At 54.0% G+C, this 12,709-nt stretch overlaps 1 protein-coding gene across 2 annotated transcripts; it reads left to right on the forward strand.

Moving 5' to 3' along the window:
* Vill (villin like) lies at positions 1-12,694 on the forward strand. 2 transcript variants are annotated; one of them, XM_026406436.2, is made up of 19 exons: positions 1-66; positions 235-309; positions 634-839; positions 2,169-2,277; positions 3,463-3,573; positions 3,870-4,069; positions 4,439-4,517; positions 4,608-4,706; positions 5,324-5,459; positions 5,815-5,915; positions 7,817-7,954; positions 8,063-8,221; positions 8,703-8,882; positions 9,075-9,220; positions 10,076-10,220; positions 11,485-11,667; positions 11,857-11,937; positions 12,130-12,402; positions 12,581-12,694. In XM_026406436.2, the coding sequence occupies exons 1-19, from the start codon at positions 1-3 to the stop codon at positions 12,692-12,694; spliced, it is 2,601 nt and encodes an 866-aa protein (XP_026262221.2). The 2 variants fall into 2 exon arrangements, with proteins under 2 accessions (XP_026262221.2, XP_026262225.2); XM_026406440.2 differs by lacking the exon at positions 11,485-11,667 and having other exon boundaries at positions 11,857-11,941; positions 12,188-12,402.
* Positions 12,695-12,709: the final 15 nt, after the last annotated feature.

Here is a 12,709-nt window from a genome sequence, read left to right on the forward strand (position 1 = left end):
ATGAACAATAACAAGGGCCTCCCAGCCATCGACAGCCACAGAGACCTCCAAATATGGATCATCGAGGTAAGAGGTCTGACACACGGCACAGATGGTGACATGGTAGGTGTGGGGTTTCAGAAACCAGGCTCCTCCCACCCCCAACCCAGAGCTCTCTCCCCTACACACACCAGGGCTGGAGATTATGGGTGGAGGGGGGTCTCTGAGTTGTCACATGTCACCCTTTTCTCCCAGAACCTGAAGATGGTGCCAGTACCTGAGAAGGCTTACGGGAACTTCTTTGAGAAACACTGCTATATCATCCTCCATGTGAGTCACATGGGGATTGTGTTTGGGACAGAGAGTGACATGGCCCAGCACTGGAGACTCCAAGGCGCAGACACTATCTCTGCCCTAGAAAGAGGCAAGCTGAGAGCCCTAGAATCACCTCCCCCAAGGGGGGCTGCTGCCCTGAGCCCTCTTAGCCCCTGCTGCCCCTTCACGATCTGTCCACAGAGCATATGCCCACCATCTCCTCCACGGCCCTCAGCACACCCTTTACCTCGTTTCCACCTGGGCCTTGATGCCTGGACTCCTCCCTGCTCCTGCTCCTCTGCCTGCCCACCCCCACATACACAAACACATGGACCCTAGGTCCCCCAGAGCAAAAAGGCCACACAGGAAGCATCCAGCGACCTGCACTACTGGATCGGGAAGGAGGCAAGCACTGAGGCTCAGGGCGCTGCAAGCACCTTTGTGCAGCACCTGAAAGAGGAGCTGGGGGACCGGACAGTGCAACATCGGGAAGTACAGGGTCATGAGTCCGAGTGTTTCCACAGCTACTTCCATCCGGGAGTCATGTGAGTGCGGGGCAGAGTAGGGAGGAACTGGGACTGGGAGGCCCCGTGGTGAATCCAGTGCTCAGGCTGGGGCTGCCTTGGGATGACTACCCCCATTTGCTAAATGGAATGTGTGTGTGCATGTGTGGTGTGCATGTGCGCGTGCATGTGTGTATGTGAGAGAGAGACAGTGTGTATGAGAGAGATAGCGTGCACTTTGTTGAGATACGACCCACCTACCATACCAAGCACCCATTTCAATATGCCATTCAGTGATTTTCACAGGCTTGTCCAACCAGCACCATGAGCAGTTTGAGAACGTTTTTATCACCCTTACAAGAAGTGGTCCTTCATAACAGGCTTTTTTCAATTAGCATGCTCTTTTCAAGGTTCGTCCATGTTGTATCAGGCATTATTAATAATTTATTTTTGTTACCAAATACTATTCCATTGTATGAATATGCCATATTTTATTTATTCACTTAATGGACATTTGGGCTGTTTCCACCATGAACATTTGTATACAAGTTTTTGTGTGGACAGATGTTTTTATTTCTCTGGGGGTATATACCTAGGAGTGGACACCAACATTGTTTTGAATTTTCTTCTATGTTGCTGTGTTGGTAGAAATGTCTTTTGGGGGGTGCTGGGGTTGTGACTCAGTGATAGAGTGCTGGCCTAGTATGAGTGAGGCACTGGGTTCGAGCCTCAGCACCCCATAAAAATAAAGAAATAAAATAAAGGAATTATGTCCATCTACAATTATATATGTGTGTGTGTGTGTGTGCGTGTGTATTTGTATACATATATATGTAAAGAAATGTCTTTTGCTATAAATTACTTTAATGTTTTTTAAATTAATAATTGTAATATATTTAGGTTGAACATAGGAACTTGTCAATATCTGACCATGTCTGCTTCATACAGTTGGGCCTACATTTGTTCATGTGGTATATACATGAACACATGCATACAAGTATACATGCATATGCAGAAACACACACCACCCCCTGTGCATGGCCACCTGTAGATGGGCACACACCCCCACGTGTAAATAGTCATGTCCTCCTGAACATATCTATGTCGTTACCCATTTCCACGTACTCCCATCCAGACTTACATGGGTAAGTAGATATACACTGAACCTCCAAAAGAATACACGTATACACAGATGCACACATGTCCACATCTCTACACATGGATAAAACACACATTCATGCCTCATGTTTACTCTAACATGCACTGAACAGGCACATGACATCCCCTATGCACGTGTGCATGTGCTCACTTTTTCACTCATTCCTACACATGGCAGTGTGTGTTTCTAAGTGGGCCCCTTTCCCTTCTCAGCTACAGGAAGGGGGGCCTAGCCTCTGACGTCAAGCATGTGGAGACCAACATGTACAACATCCAGCGACTGCTGCACATCAAAGCTAGGAAGCACGTGTCTGCCACCGAGGTGAGGGTCGCCAAGAATGCACTTGACCTCTGGACTCAGCTTGGACTGAGTATACTGAAGTATAAGGAAGTGTGGAAGTTGGTAGGGAATGTGGTGGGTGGCGATGAGCTGTCAGCATTCCCAGAAGGCCTGACCCGAATAAGAAGAGAAGGCAGAGCCAGTCTTCCAGCTCCACCTCTGCCACGGCTCCCTGAACCCTCTTCTTCACCTGTCTCCTGGGCATGTTAGGAATTTGGGCAGGGGAGGCAGATAAGATTGTGCACCTGGTCCGTGTAAGCAGCACAATGGGAGGTGGCACATTTGTGAAGGAGCGCAGAGCCTCAGGCTCTCTCACATACACTGTCACTGTCACCCACAGGCACCCACACTGTCTCTCCTTACACCCTCAGGGCTACTCTAGTCCATATGATATCCATGTGCAAATCAGCACAGAGAACGCCTTGCTTCCAGATGTCAAGAAATTTAAGGAAGATACTGATCTTGTTAGATCAAGTCATTATACTGCCATCAGGCCGGAATGTGGTGTAGTGATCACTCAGGAGTACAATGTCAACAGTGTGAACCAAGGTCCTTCAGTCTGCATAGTATGTGGCAGCCCTCCACAGGTTCTGCACTGTCACCCACAGACCCAGTGACCATGCATCCCTGATCATGCTGGGACACCATACAGTATTAAATTTCACTATTATCCTGGCATAATTATTTGGAGTGCCCCCTTTTATCCTCAAACGTGTTTCCATTTGGATGATAACTATCCATAGATACACACTGTCCCCACACAAGCACATGTGCACTGTCACCATGAGCACACAAACTTGTTCATATTTGATATACTCCCACACATGTACATGTACACACAGATAAATGCATACACCCCACCTATATACATATGTGCAGCTTTAGACATACTTTGAATGAAAAGTGTCATGCTTAGTCATGTTCGCCCTGTGGATATAGCATTGTCTACAAGAGATGTAGCATGCCTAGAGATGTACACAGACACAGAGAGCCACCCTCCAGGTTACTTTTGATGACATACATGCATGCCTGCACACTGTGTTAGGTGTTGCTACAGTCACAGGGCTTCATGTGTCTAAGTGACACACTCCAGCTATGCTCCCCTCTGGCTGGGTGCTGCTAGTATGACACACTTGTTTTCTTCCCTGTTCCTCCTGACTCTGGCAGGTGGAGCTGTCCTGGAACAGCTTTAATAAAGGAGACATCTTCCTGTTGGACCTGGGCATGGTGATGATCCAGTGGAATGGGTCCAAGACCAGCATTTCTGAGAAATATCGGGTCAGTGTCTGCCCTAGGAACTGGGGGTGCAGGGCTTGGTCCTACAGGTTTCTATCCTCTGTCTACCCCAAGAAGTGGGCTGGACTCTCCACCTCCATCAGAAGCACCTACTAGGCACAAGCTGAGTTCAGCCCCTGCACTGGTGATGGCCCCCCAGATGCCAGAGGGAGGAGACAACAGCTTTCCCTTCCAGCCATCCCTGCCTCTGGGAGCTGAGCAGTGACAGGAAAGAGCTGAGCTGGGCTGCCAGAGTGAGGGCACACCTGGGAAGCCTGACTGCCATTTCCTCTCCACAGGGCCTGGTTCTGACCTGCAGCATCCGGGACAGGGAACGTGGTGGTCGTGCACAGATTGGCATAGTGGATGATGGAGTTGAAGTCACTGACCCCACGCATATCATGGAGGCTGTGCTAGGTTGCAGAGTGAGCAGTCTGCACGCAGCCGTCCCCATCAAGAGTATTAACCAGCTGCAGAAGGCCAATGTCCGCCTCTACCAGTGAGCAGAATTGAGGGAGGACAGGGTGGGCAGAACAGTCCAGGACTGCTTGTCCAGTATTACTGCAATAGCACAGCAACTCTAGAAAGCCCTCCAGTAAAAGCAGATGGATTTCTGGGACCTGGCATGTGGGACCTTGGGTCTATCCTATACTCTCAAATGATGTGTGGCAACCCTATTGGGAAACCCTTTGTGCAGATGAGGGAATGAGGCCCCATGAAGGTCAAGGAGCTGTATAAGGCTCTACGGCAACTCCCTTCAGCTCCCATGCCTTCTGTCTTTGGGGAAGTAGAAGTTCTAAACACGGGCAGAGTAAAGCCAGGCCAAGGAGGGACTGGGCTGCCCATAACCTGGATGCCTGTCCCCCAGTGTCTATGAGAAAGGCAAGGACTTGGTGATACAGGAATTGGCAACCCGCCCCCTAACCCAGGACTTGCTGCAGGAGGAGGTGAGAAAACCCCCAGCCCCTTGATTCATCTCTACTCCACAAGCCCAGCTGTCTGGACCACCTACTAACCAGACCTATCCTGACTCCTAGGATTGCTACATCCTGGACCAGGGTGGCTTTAAGATCTACTTATGGCAGGGACGTATGTCCAACGTCGAGGAGAAAAAGGCTGCCTTCAGCAGGGCTGTGGTGAGGCCCTGGGTCCCTGTCTGAGAGACACAGCACAGCTCTGGGATCTGATTAGGGAGGAAACTGGCCCTGAAATCTGGCAGGGGGTTTCCTTCCCTGGGGATCTAAGGGAGGGGGAACTTAGAACTTTGACTTGGGAAATATCCACATCCTGGGGTCCCAAAGGAGAGGAAACCCTAACCTGGAGCCAGAAAGTGGATGCACCCTGAGCCATGTTCTATCTATCTATATAGAGATAGAGATGATAGAGATAGAGATAGAGATAGAGATAGAGACAGAGACAGAGATAGCACATGGCCCAGCCTTGAGGTCTGGGAGCCTTCTGCACTGGGTGTCCCCTCCTTTCTGGGGCTGGGGGTAGAAGTGGTTTGGCCTGGGTCTGCATGAGTTGTCATGGCCAGCTCTTCTCTAGGCTGGGACTTGGGGACCTCTGTCTGCCCACAGGGACCTCAGAGAAGTCGGTAATGACAGTGTCGGCTTGTTAAATGGGTCACAAACTTGTTAATTAACGCGTCTCAGAGCTGAGCTGCTTTTGCCGCTGTAGTGGGGGGCGGCCCCTGGGAGGTGGAGCGCAATGGAAGCCCGAAGCCCGCAGGCCTGATCGGTCCCTGCCCCAGGGCTTCATCCAGGCCAAGGGCTACCCGACCTACACCAACGTGGAGGTGGTGGACGACGGCGCTGAGTCGGCCGCGTTCAAGCAGCTCTTCCGAACGTGGACGCGGGAGCTGGGCAGGAAAAAGCTGGACTGGACAGGTGCGCGGGGCAGACAAGGCTGGAGGGGCGTGGCCTGCCGGGAGAGGGGCGGGACCTGCCGGGAGAGGGGCGGGGTCTGTCGGGAGAGGGGCGGGGCCTGCCGGGAGAGGGGCGGGGCCTGGCAGGAACACGTGGTTCGCCGTGAGGGGAGAGCGGGAGCGGACGTGGCCCCAGCCGAGGGGTGCTGGACAGAACTCAGCACTAAGAGTGAAGGGGAGTGGCCAGAACGTCCGGACTGGCCAGGGAGGGCCCTGGAGTCTAGGAGGGACCGTGAAGAGTGGGTGGGGAGGGGCTGGTGGAGGCTGGGACCTGAGCCGAAAGAAAGCTCCGTTGACATCCCTTGTCTCATCTTCAGGTAAATCCATTCAGGTAAAGCTGGACGTGGGCAAGCTGCACAGCCAGCCAGAGCTAGCGGCCCAGCTCAGGATGGTGGACGACGGCTCTGGGAAGGTGGAGGTGAGGGGCCTTGATTTAACTAGCTATGCTTTGCCCACTGGTAAACCATGCGGGTGGTGCTATCTCAGGTGACCCTAGGACACCCGGATGCACATCCACACACAACTGGGGACAACCAGTAACCCGTGCACATACACAAACTCTGCCTGACAGCTGACAGATACAGTCAAGCCTAATCATACATAGTTATATGTGTGACAAGCCCATACATATGACAATACAGACACAGGCACTCATACTTAGTGATTGCATCATCATAGCCAGGTGCACAAGTGCAAATATGAAATTGCATGACTCTGTATCACACATGACAGCACTCACACAATGGTCAACACCAACACAGATGCACAGCCACACATAATCTATCTCAGCCCCTTATTCCCATCCCCCCTATACAGTCATCAACTGTGAACCACTCATCTGGTCTCAGACCAGTGTGCTAGGAGCCGCAGGTGTTGAAGGCCACTTCCAGGCTCCATGCAGCACACGATTGCACACTGATCTGCTGGCTGACCCTCAAGCAGAGGCCTTGGTATCCTTTGGGACTCCGTTGTTAAATCTATAAAGTGTGGGCAGAAATTGGTCCCATCTGGTCCCAAGGCTGATGTAGGGATGCTGTGAGATTACAGAAATGGGACCACTGGTGAGGGGTCCTAGTTCTCGAGGAAGGTTGAGGTCAGAGGAATACAAGATGCCTCCTACATTTGCCCTAATAGAGATGGGCAGAGGAGGTGAGTGGTGGGAGACAAAGAGAGGAGGAGAAGCACCAAGTGGGGAAAGGTAGGGGAAAGGCCTGCAGAGGGGAAGATGGGATTCGGGGTGGGTAAGGAGACTGGGAAAGGCAGGGAGTGGGGCAGAGATGGAGAGAGGAGGAAGAGATGGGGTGCAGGATGAGCAGGGAGAGTTGGGGGTTCAGGGCAAGGAAAAAGTAGGCAGGGAAAAGGGGTGCATTGAGAGAGACAGAGGGAGCAGCAGGGAGAGAGCAAGGCAGGAAAGCCCACAGGTAGGCAAGGGAGAGAGGGAAGGAGAGTATGGGACCCAGGCTCCAAGCACAGGGAGCGGAGGCAGTGGGCAGCAGGCAGAGAGGCCTGAGACGGGAGGCCTGGTTTCCAGGTAAGTGCCACTCTTGGGTGGTGTGTGGCCCAGATGAGCATCTTCTGCAAAAGGCAGGGTTCTGGATCCTCTGGTCTGGAGGGAAAGTTCCCCCAGAGAAGCTTTTGGGCTTTTTGTGGGTAAAGGATGCCCAGACGTTGTTTCCTGGCCTATAAGTGAAGTAGGTGCTGGGATCCCCAATTTGCAGGTGGGAAAATCTAAAGCTTTGAGGGCCTCACTGCTAACCACACAGACCTGCAATTTGACCAGTCTGTCTACCTGGGGGAACAGGGAATACTGACAAATGTGAGGAAGTATTTTCCTCTCAGATTTCAAGCAGGCTTTGTTGTTGTTGTTGTAGTTTTAATGACCCTTGAAAGCCAAAAGGGCATGTTCCCTAATGTTTCGAGGCCTGACTTCTGCTGACCTGGCCTGAACAGTGTCTGTGTGAGGTCCTGTCTGCCCCTGACCAGGGCTGTGGCTGGCGGGGCTGGGACTTGGGATAAGTGTGGGGCAGGGTGGTCCAGGTCACATCCTTTGAAGTCCTTGCCACTCATTTACTCAGGTACCACATGCAAACTCAGTCTTGGCTGAGAGCAGATCAGCTCAGGTGTGATGGGTTCCAGGGGTCCGTGGGGGAAAAAGGTCACCTGCAGATTCAGCACAGAGCATGGGGAGGTTGCAGACCTGGGGTGAGCTCCTTACCTACACAAGATGAGGAATGAAAGAGAGCTTTCTGGGTAGGTGTGGATGGGCAGGCTGGTTCAGGTAGAGGAGCTACCTTTGCCCACTGGTTCCCTTCTCCTCAGGTATGGTGCATCCAGGACTCACGCAGGCAGCCTGTGGATTCCAAGCATCATGGAAAGTTGTGCTCAAGCAACTGCTACCTCGTCCTCTACACATACCAGAAACTGGGCCGCATCCAGTACATCTTGTACTTATGGCAGGTGCACCGGCTGGAGGGGGGTGGTGCACACTTAAAGTCTAAGAGCTAGAGCCAGAGAAGGAAATGTGAGAGCTGCCTTGGGCCATCACTGTCTCCCCAAACCCCACAGGGCCACCAGGCCACAGCAGAAGAGACCAAGGCCCTGCACTCTAATGCTGAGGAGCTGGACCACCTGTACCAGGGAGCTCTGGTGCAGGAGCATGTGACAATGGGCAGTGAGCCGCCCCACTTCCTTGCCATCTTCCAAGGCCAGCTGGTGATCTTCCAGGTAGGGCCCACCCTGCTGCTGCAGGGGCAGCTTCCCCAGGCCTCGACATGGCCGTAGCCCTTGCATGAACTTGTTAAACACCTCTTCAGGTCTGGGGTCCAGCATTCCAGCACGTGGTTTCCTGGTGCTTGTCCAAGGCCCAGGAACCCCAAGGGTGACCCCATAGTCCCACAGATAAGTATGGAGCAGGAACACAGGCAAGGAAACTGAGTCAAAAGGGACCCAGTGATGTCATACCCGGGTAGAACTGCTCCCCATGTTTCACCTTCAAGGCCCGGGCATTGTGCCCTGACCCTGCAGAGAAGGGGTGAGGGGTCCACTTACAAAGGGCTTGCTTTCCTGTGCTAGACTGATGGATCCCCACACTCCACCTTCAGAGGATCCAGAAGACAATGTTGGCCTAAGTCTTGGGGCAGTTTGTCCCTACTGGGACAGAGAGGCAACCCACTGCCCAGGAGCCTGAGGCCTAGCACTTTTCTAGGGGAGCACTGGGCACCACGTGAAGGGGCAGCCAGCCTGTGTCCCCAGGCTCTTCCACGTGCAAGGCACTGACGGCTACAACACCAGGACCATGGAGGTGCCAGCCCGAGCCTCGTCCCTCAACTCCAGTGAGGTCTTCTTGCTAGTCACAGCTGGTGTCTGCTACCTCTGGTTCGGGAAGGTACCTGTAGGACTGACTGCTTGATTCGTACCTGGGGACAGGCCCAAAATAGGCCAGTGGGGGTGAGGTTAGGGCAGGGGTGAGGGTGAAGAGCCACAGCACTCCTGATGGAACAGGCCGGGTGAGTGGGATGTAGGACTGGAGGCCACAGCCTGCCCCCTGTGGGGCTTGACCCAGCTTTATGCTTGCCAGGGCTGTAACGGTGACCAACGTGAGATGGCACGGACAGTGGTCACTATCATTTCTGGGAATGACAAGGAAACGGTGCTAGAGGGTCAGGAGCCTCCCCACTTCTGGGAGGCCCTGGGGGGCCGGGCCCCCTACCCCAGCAGCAAGAGGTAAGGGGATTGGGAGGAGAGTGTTCTTATTCCAAGGAGGAATTGAAGCCCATAGGGGGTGGGTGACTAATCAAGGGTCACACAGGGAGCTGGAGAGATGACTAGGACTGAAGACTCTCAAATCTACCCCCCAGAGGCTCGGGAATAAAGCCCACCCTTCATTCGCCAGGCCTGGGTAACTGGGATCAGAAGATTCCAGGAGAGTAGGGGAAGTGGTGCCCTCTGCTGGCCTAATCCTCTCCTTGCAGTGTCACTGTCCTGGGCAAAGGCACTGTTCCTCAACATTCCCCTCCTGGCCCTGCCTGGGTAATTGAATGAGGTATATGTTGGAGGAAAGGGCAGAGTTAGACCTTAAGGGAAGAGGTGGCTAAGTTTCAGGCCTTGCTGGTGTGACTGTGGGGCTTTGTTTTTGCACCACACCTGCTGAGTCTCCCGGGCTCAGTACGATCATCCCCTCACCCAGCCCAGCCTAGCTTCCCTTCCTGACCCAGGGCCTGAGGCCACGCCACCCAGGGGTGAGCCTAGGGGACTCTCCCTTCCCAGAGAGGGTGCTGTCATACCCTTCCCCAGTGTCCATTCCAGGGAAATTCATGGGACAGCTGGTGTCACAGCTGGCTGGGGACAGATAGATCACCTAGTCTGCATTCTCCATGGACAGAAAGGAATTGCAGCCCAGTGAGGAGCAGGGGGCTCCTGGAGAGAATTATGGGGTGGGTGAAGCCAAGAGGAAGGCCCAGTCTCCTACCCCAGAGAAGTTGCCTCCTGGCCCTGGGGTGGGTGCTGTGTGCTGAGGGCGGGCAGGGCCCAGGCTGCAGAGGTACAGCACCTCTGTGCCCCATGCTCCGTGCTGGCCAGGCTCCCGGAGGAGGCCACCAGCTTCCAGCCACGACTGTTTGAGTGCTCCAGCCAGGAAGGCTGCCTGGTCCTCTCAGAAGTGGTGTTCTTCCGTCAAGGGGATCTGGACAAGTATGACATCATGTTGCTGGACACCTGGCAGGAGGTAAGCGGCCACTCCTGCCTGGCTGGAGTGTGAAGGGGGGTGTGTCTGTATTTGTGTAACTGGGTATGACTCCACATAAGCTGTGAGTGAGTGACTATGACACTAATGGTGCAATCATGTGGCTGTCTGTGTCACTGTGTGAAAGTACTCAGTCTTCTATGGGTCTCATCTGACCAGGACCATGTGTGTAGTTGTGTGTAACCCTGAGTATCTTACAATGCTGTGTGTGGCTCCAGATGAAGGCACACCTTGGCTGGACCTGTCAGGGTGGAGTGAGTAACGGTCAGTGGATGGACTGACCGCGGGCATGTGGGGTGATTCTGTGTGACTATTGCTCTTAGATATGCGCCTGGGTTGGAGACTGATGTGTCAGTGACAGTGGGGTCAAGTAACTGACTAGAACTGGCCAGACCTTGGGGACTCTACCATGAGACTCATGTATATATGTGTGTGTGTGCACACTCACTTGCATACACACGTATGTGGCAGATAGAAAGAAACCACAGGACCAGAGGTGGGTGTGAGCAACCGAGTGACTCTGTATGTCTGTGCCACTGTGTTTCTGTGTGACTTTCCAAGCTAGTGCAACTGGCTGATTACGTGTGACTGTCACACCATGTGTTGGACAACAGTGGATGGCAATACATGGCTATGATTTGCCGTCGGGCTGGATGACAAGAGAGGCTTGTGTGCCTTTGTAGCACTGTGCCTGTGGGAGGCCACGTCTGTGGCAGCATGTGGGTTGGTGGCAAGGCTGTGGGCACGCACCTCAGAAAAAAACGAGCCCTTTCAACAGCTGCATGGGACCTGGTCAGCCCCAACTCTCTGACCTGATTTCCTCCCACCCTCCCCTTGCTGGTTCTGCTTGCCGTTCCTGGAACATGCCAGGCGCATGGTCACTTCAGGACCTTTGCACTGGTGGCTTCTTCTTCATTGTCTCCTCAGACATACATGTGACTTGCTCCCTCATTAAAAAAAAAAAAAAAAAAAGTCAGGGATTTTTATCTATTTTTTAAATTTTTGACTCCCCAGTGCCTGGCATACAGTGGGTGCTCAACAAATATCTGTAGGTCAAATGCATGAATGCATGCAGACCTTCCTGTGTTCACTGTTGTGTGGGTGGCAGCGTGCTGGGTGTGTCCGGTTGGCCAGGGCTGTGTGGGTGGGGTTCTGAGGTCATCAGATAGACAGGGAGCCGGGAGGAGGTGTGTGGCTCCAGGCAGCCCCTCCACATGTCCCAGACCAGGCCCCCTCTGTGGCCCAGATATTCCTGTGGCTTGGTGCTGCCGCCAGTGAGCGCAAGGACGCGGTGGCCTGGGGCCAGGAGTACCTGCGGACCCATCCAGCAGGGAGAAGCCCGGCCACGCCCATCGTGCTGGTCAAGCAAGGCCACGAGCCGCCCACCTTCACAGGATGGTTCTCCACTTGGGACCCCTACATGTGGTCGGTGAGTAAGGCCCCATCCTCATTTGGGGGGAGCGGGACCTCCCGGAGCAAACTGAAGGAGGAGGTGCTGGTCTGGCTGGGGACCTCCAACATATGTGAGGGAGATCTGACCGTGTCCTCACTGGCCTTATCCCAGGGGTGCCCCTTCATCCTGCCCAGCCCTGATAACTGACCTCATTCTTGCTCCCAGAACAACCAGTCCTATGAGGAGGTGGTGAAGAGTGGGGTCTCCCACTTGGGAACAGAATCTGCCATCTCTGGGATCACAGCAGTGAGTACTGGGAACCCTACCATGGCATTGCCCACAGTGGTGTAGGCTTGGATAGCACGATCCAGAGTGGGCAGGGGCCTGGTAGGTGGCCAGGGTTGCAGCTGGGGGAAAGAGGCAAGTGGGTTCAATGTCGCCTCCCCGAGGAGTGCCTATTTCCAATCTTCCCCAGCGTGAGGTCCCCTCTCTGGACAGGAAATCAACAATTTCCAGCTATCCCAGTGGCCAGGCGAGAGCAGAGCAGGTCCTCCAGACCTGCCAGCCATCAAAGACAGCCAGGACATCTCAGAGATGGAGTTGGGGCCCAGGGTAGGCGGCAGAAGTGCCAGCACCAGCATCAGCAACAGCAACAGCAACAGCAGCAGCAGCAGTGTCAGCTTGGTCGACAGTGGGAGCCTGCCCCCCGAACGGCTGAGGTACCAGGCCGTTGAGGACCTGCCACAGGGCGTGGACCCCACCCGCAAGGAGGTGGGTGATCACTTACTGCCCCACACCTAACGCTGTGCTGGAGGAGCCCAGGACACCATCAGCCCATTGTGCAGGGATGGGAGGCGTGTCCCAGATGGGTGGCAGTGCCCTGATGACATCTCTAGGTAGGACTGGACTCTGGGCTCTCATGACAACCTCCCCTACATCCCTCCCCCAGTTCTATCTCTCAGACGCTGACTTCCAAGACATCTTTGGGAAATCCAAGAAGGAGTTCTACGGCATGGCCAAGTGGAAGCAGCAGCAGGAGAAAAAGAAGCTGGGCTTCTTCTGAGTCCGGGGGGCTCTG

Source organism: Urocitellus parryii, chromosome 3 (assembly GCF_045843805.1).
Source record: "Urocitellus parryii isolate mUroPar1 chromosome 3, mUroPar1.hap1, whole genome shotgun sequence".
In the NCBI taxonomy this organism is placed as follows: domain Eukaryota; kingdom Metazoa; phylum Chordata; class Mammalia; order Rodentia; family Sciuridae; genus Urocitellus; species Urocitellus parryii.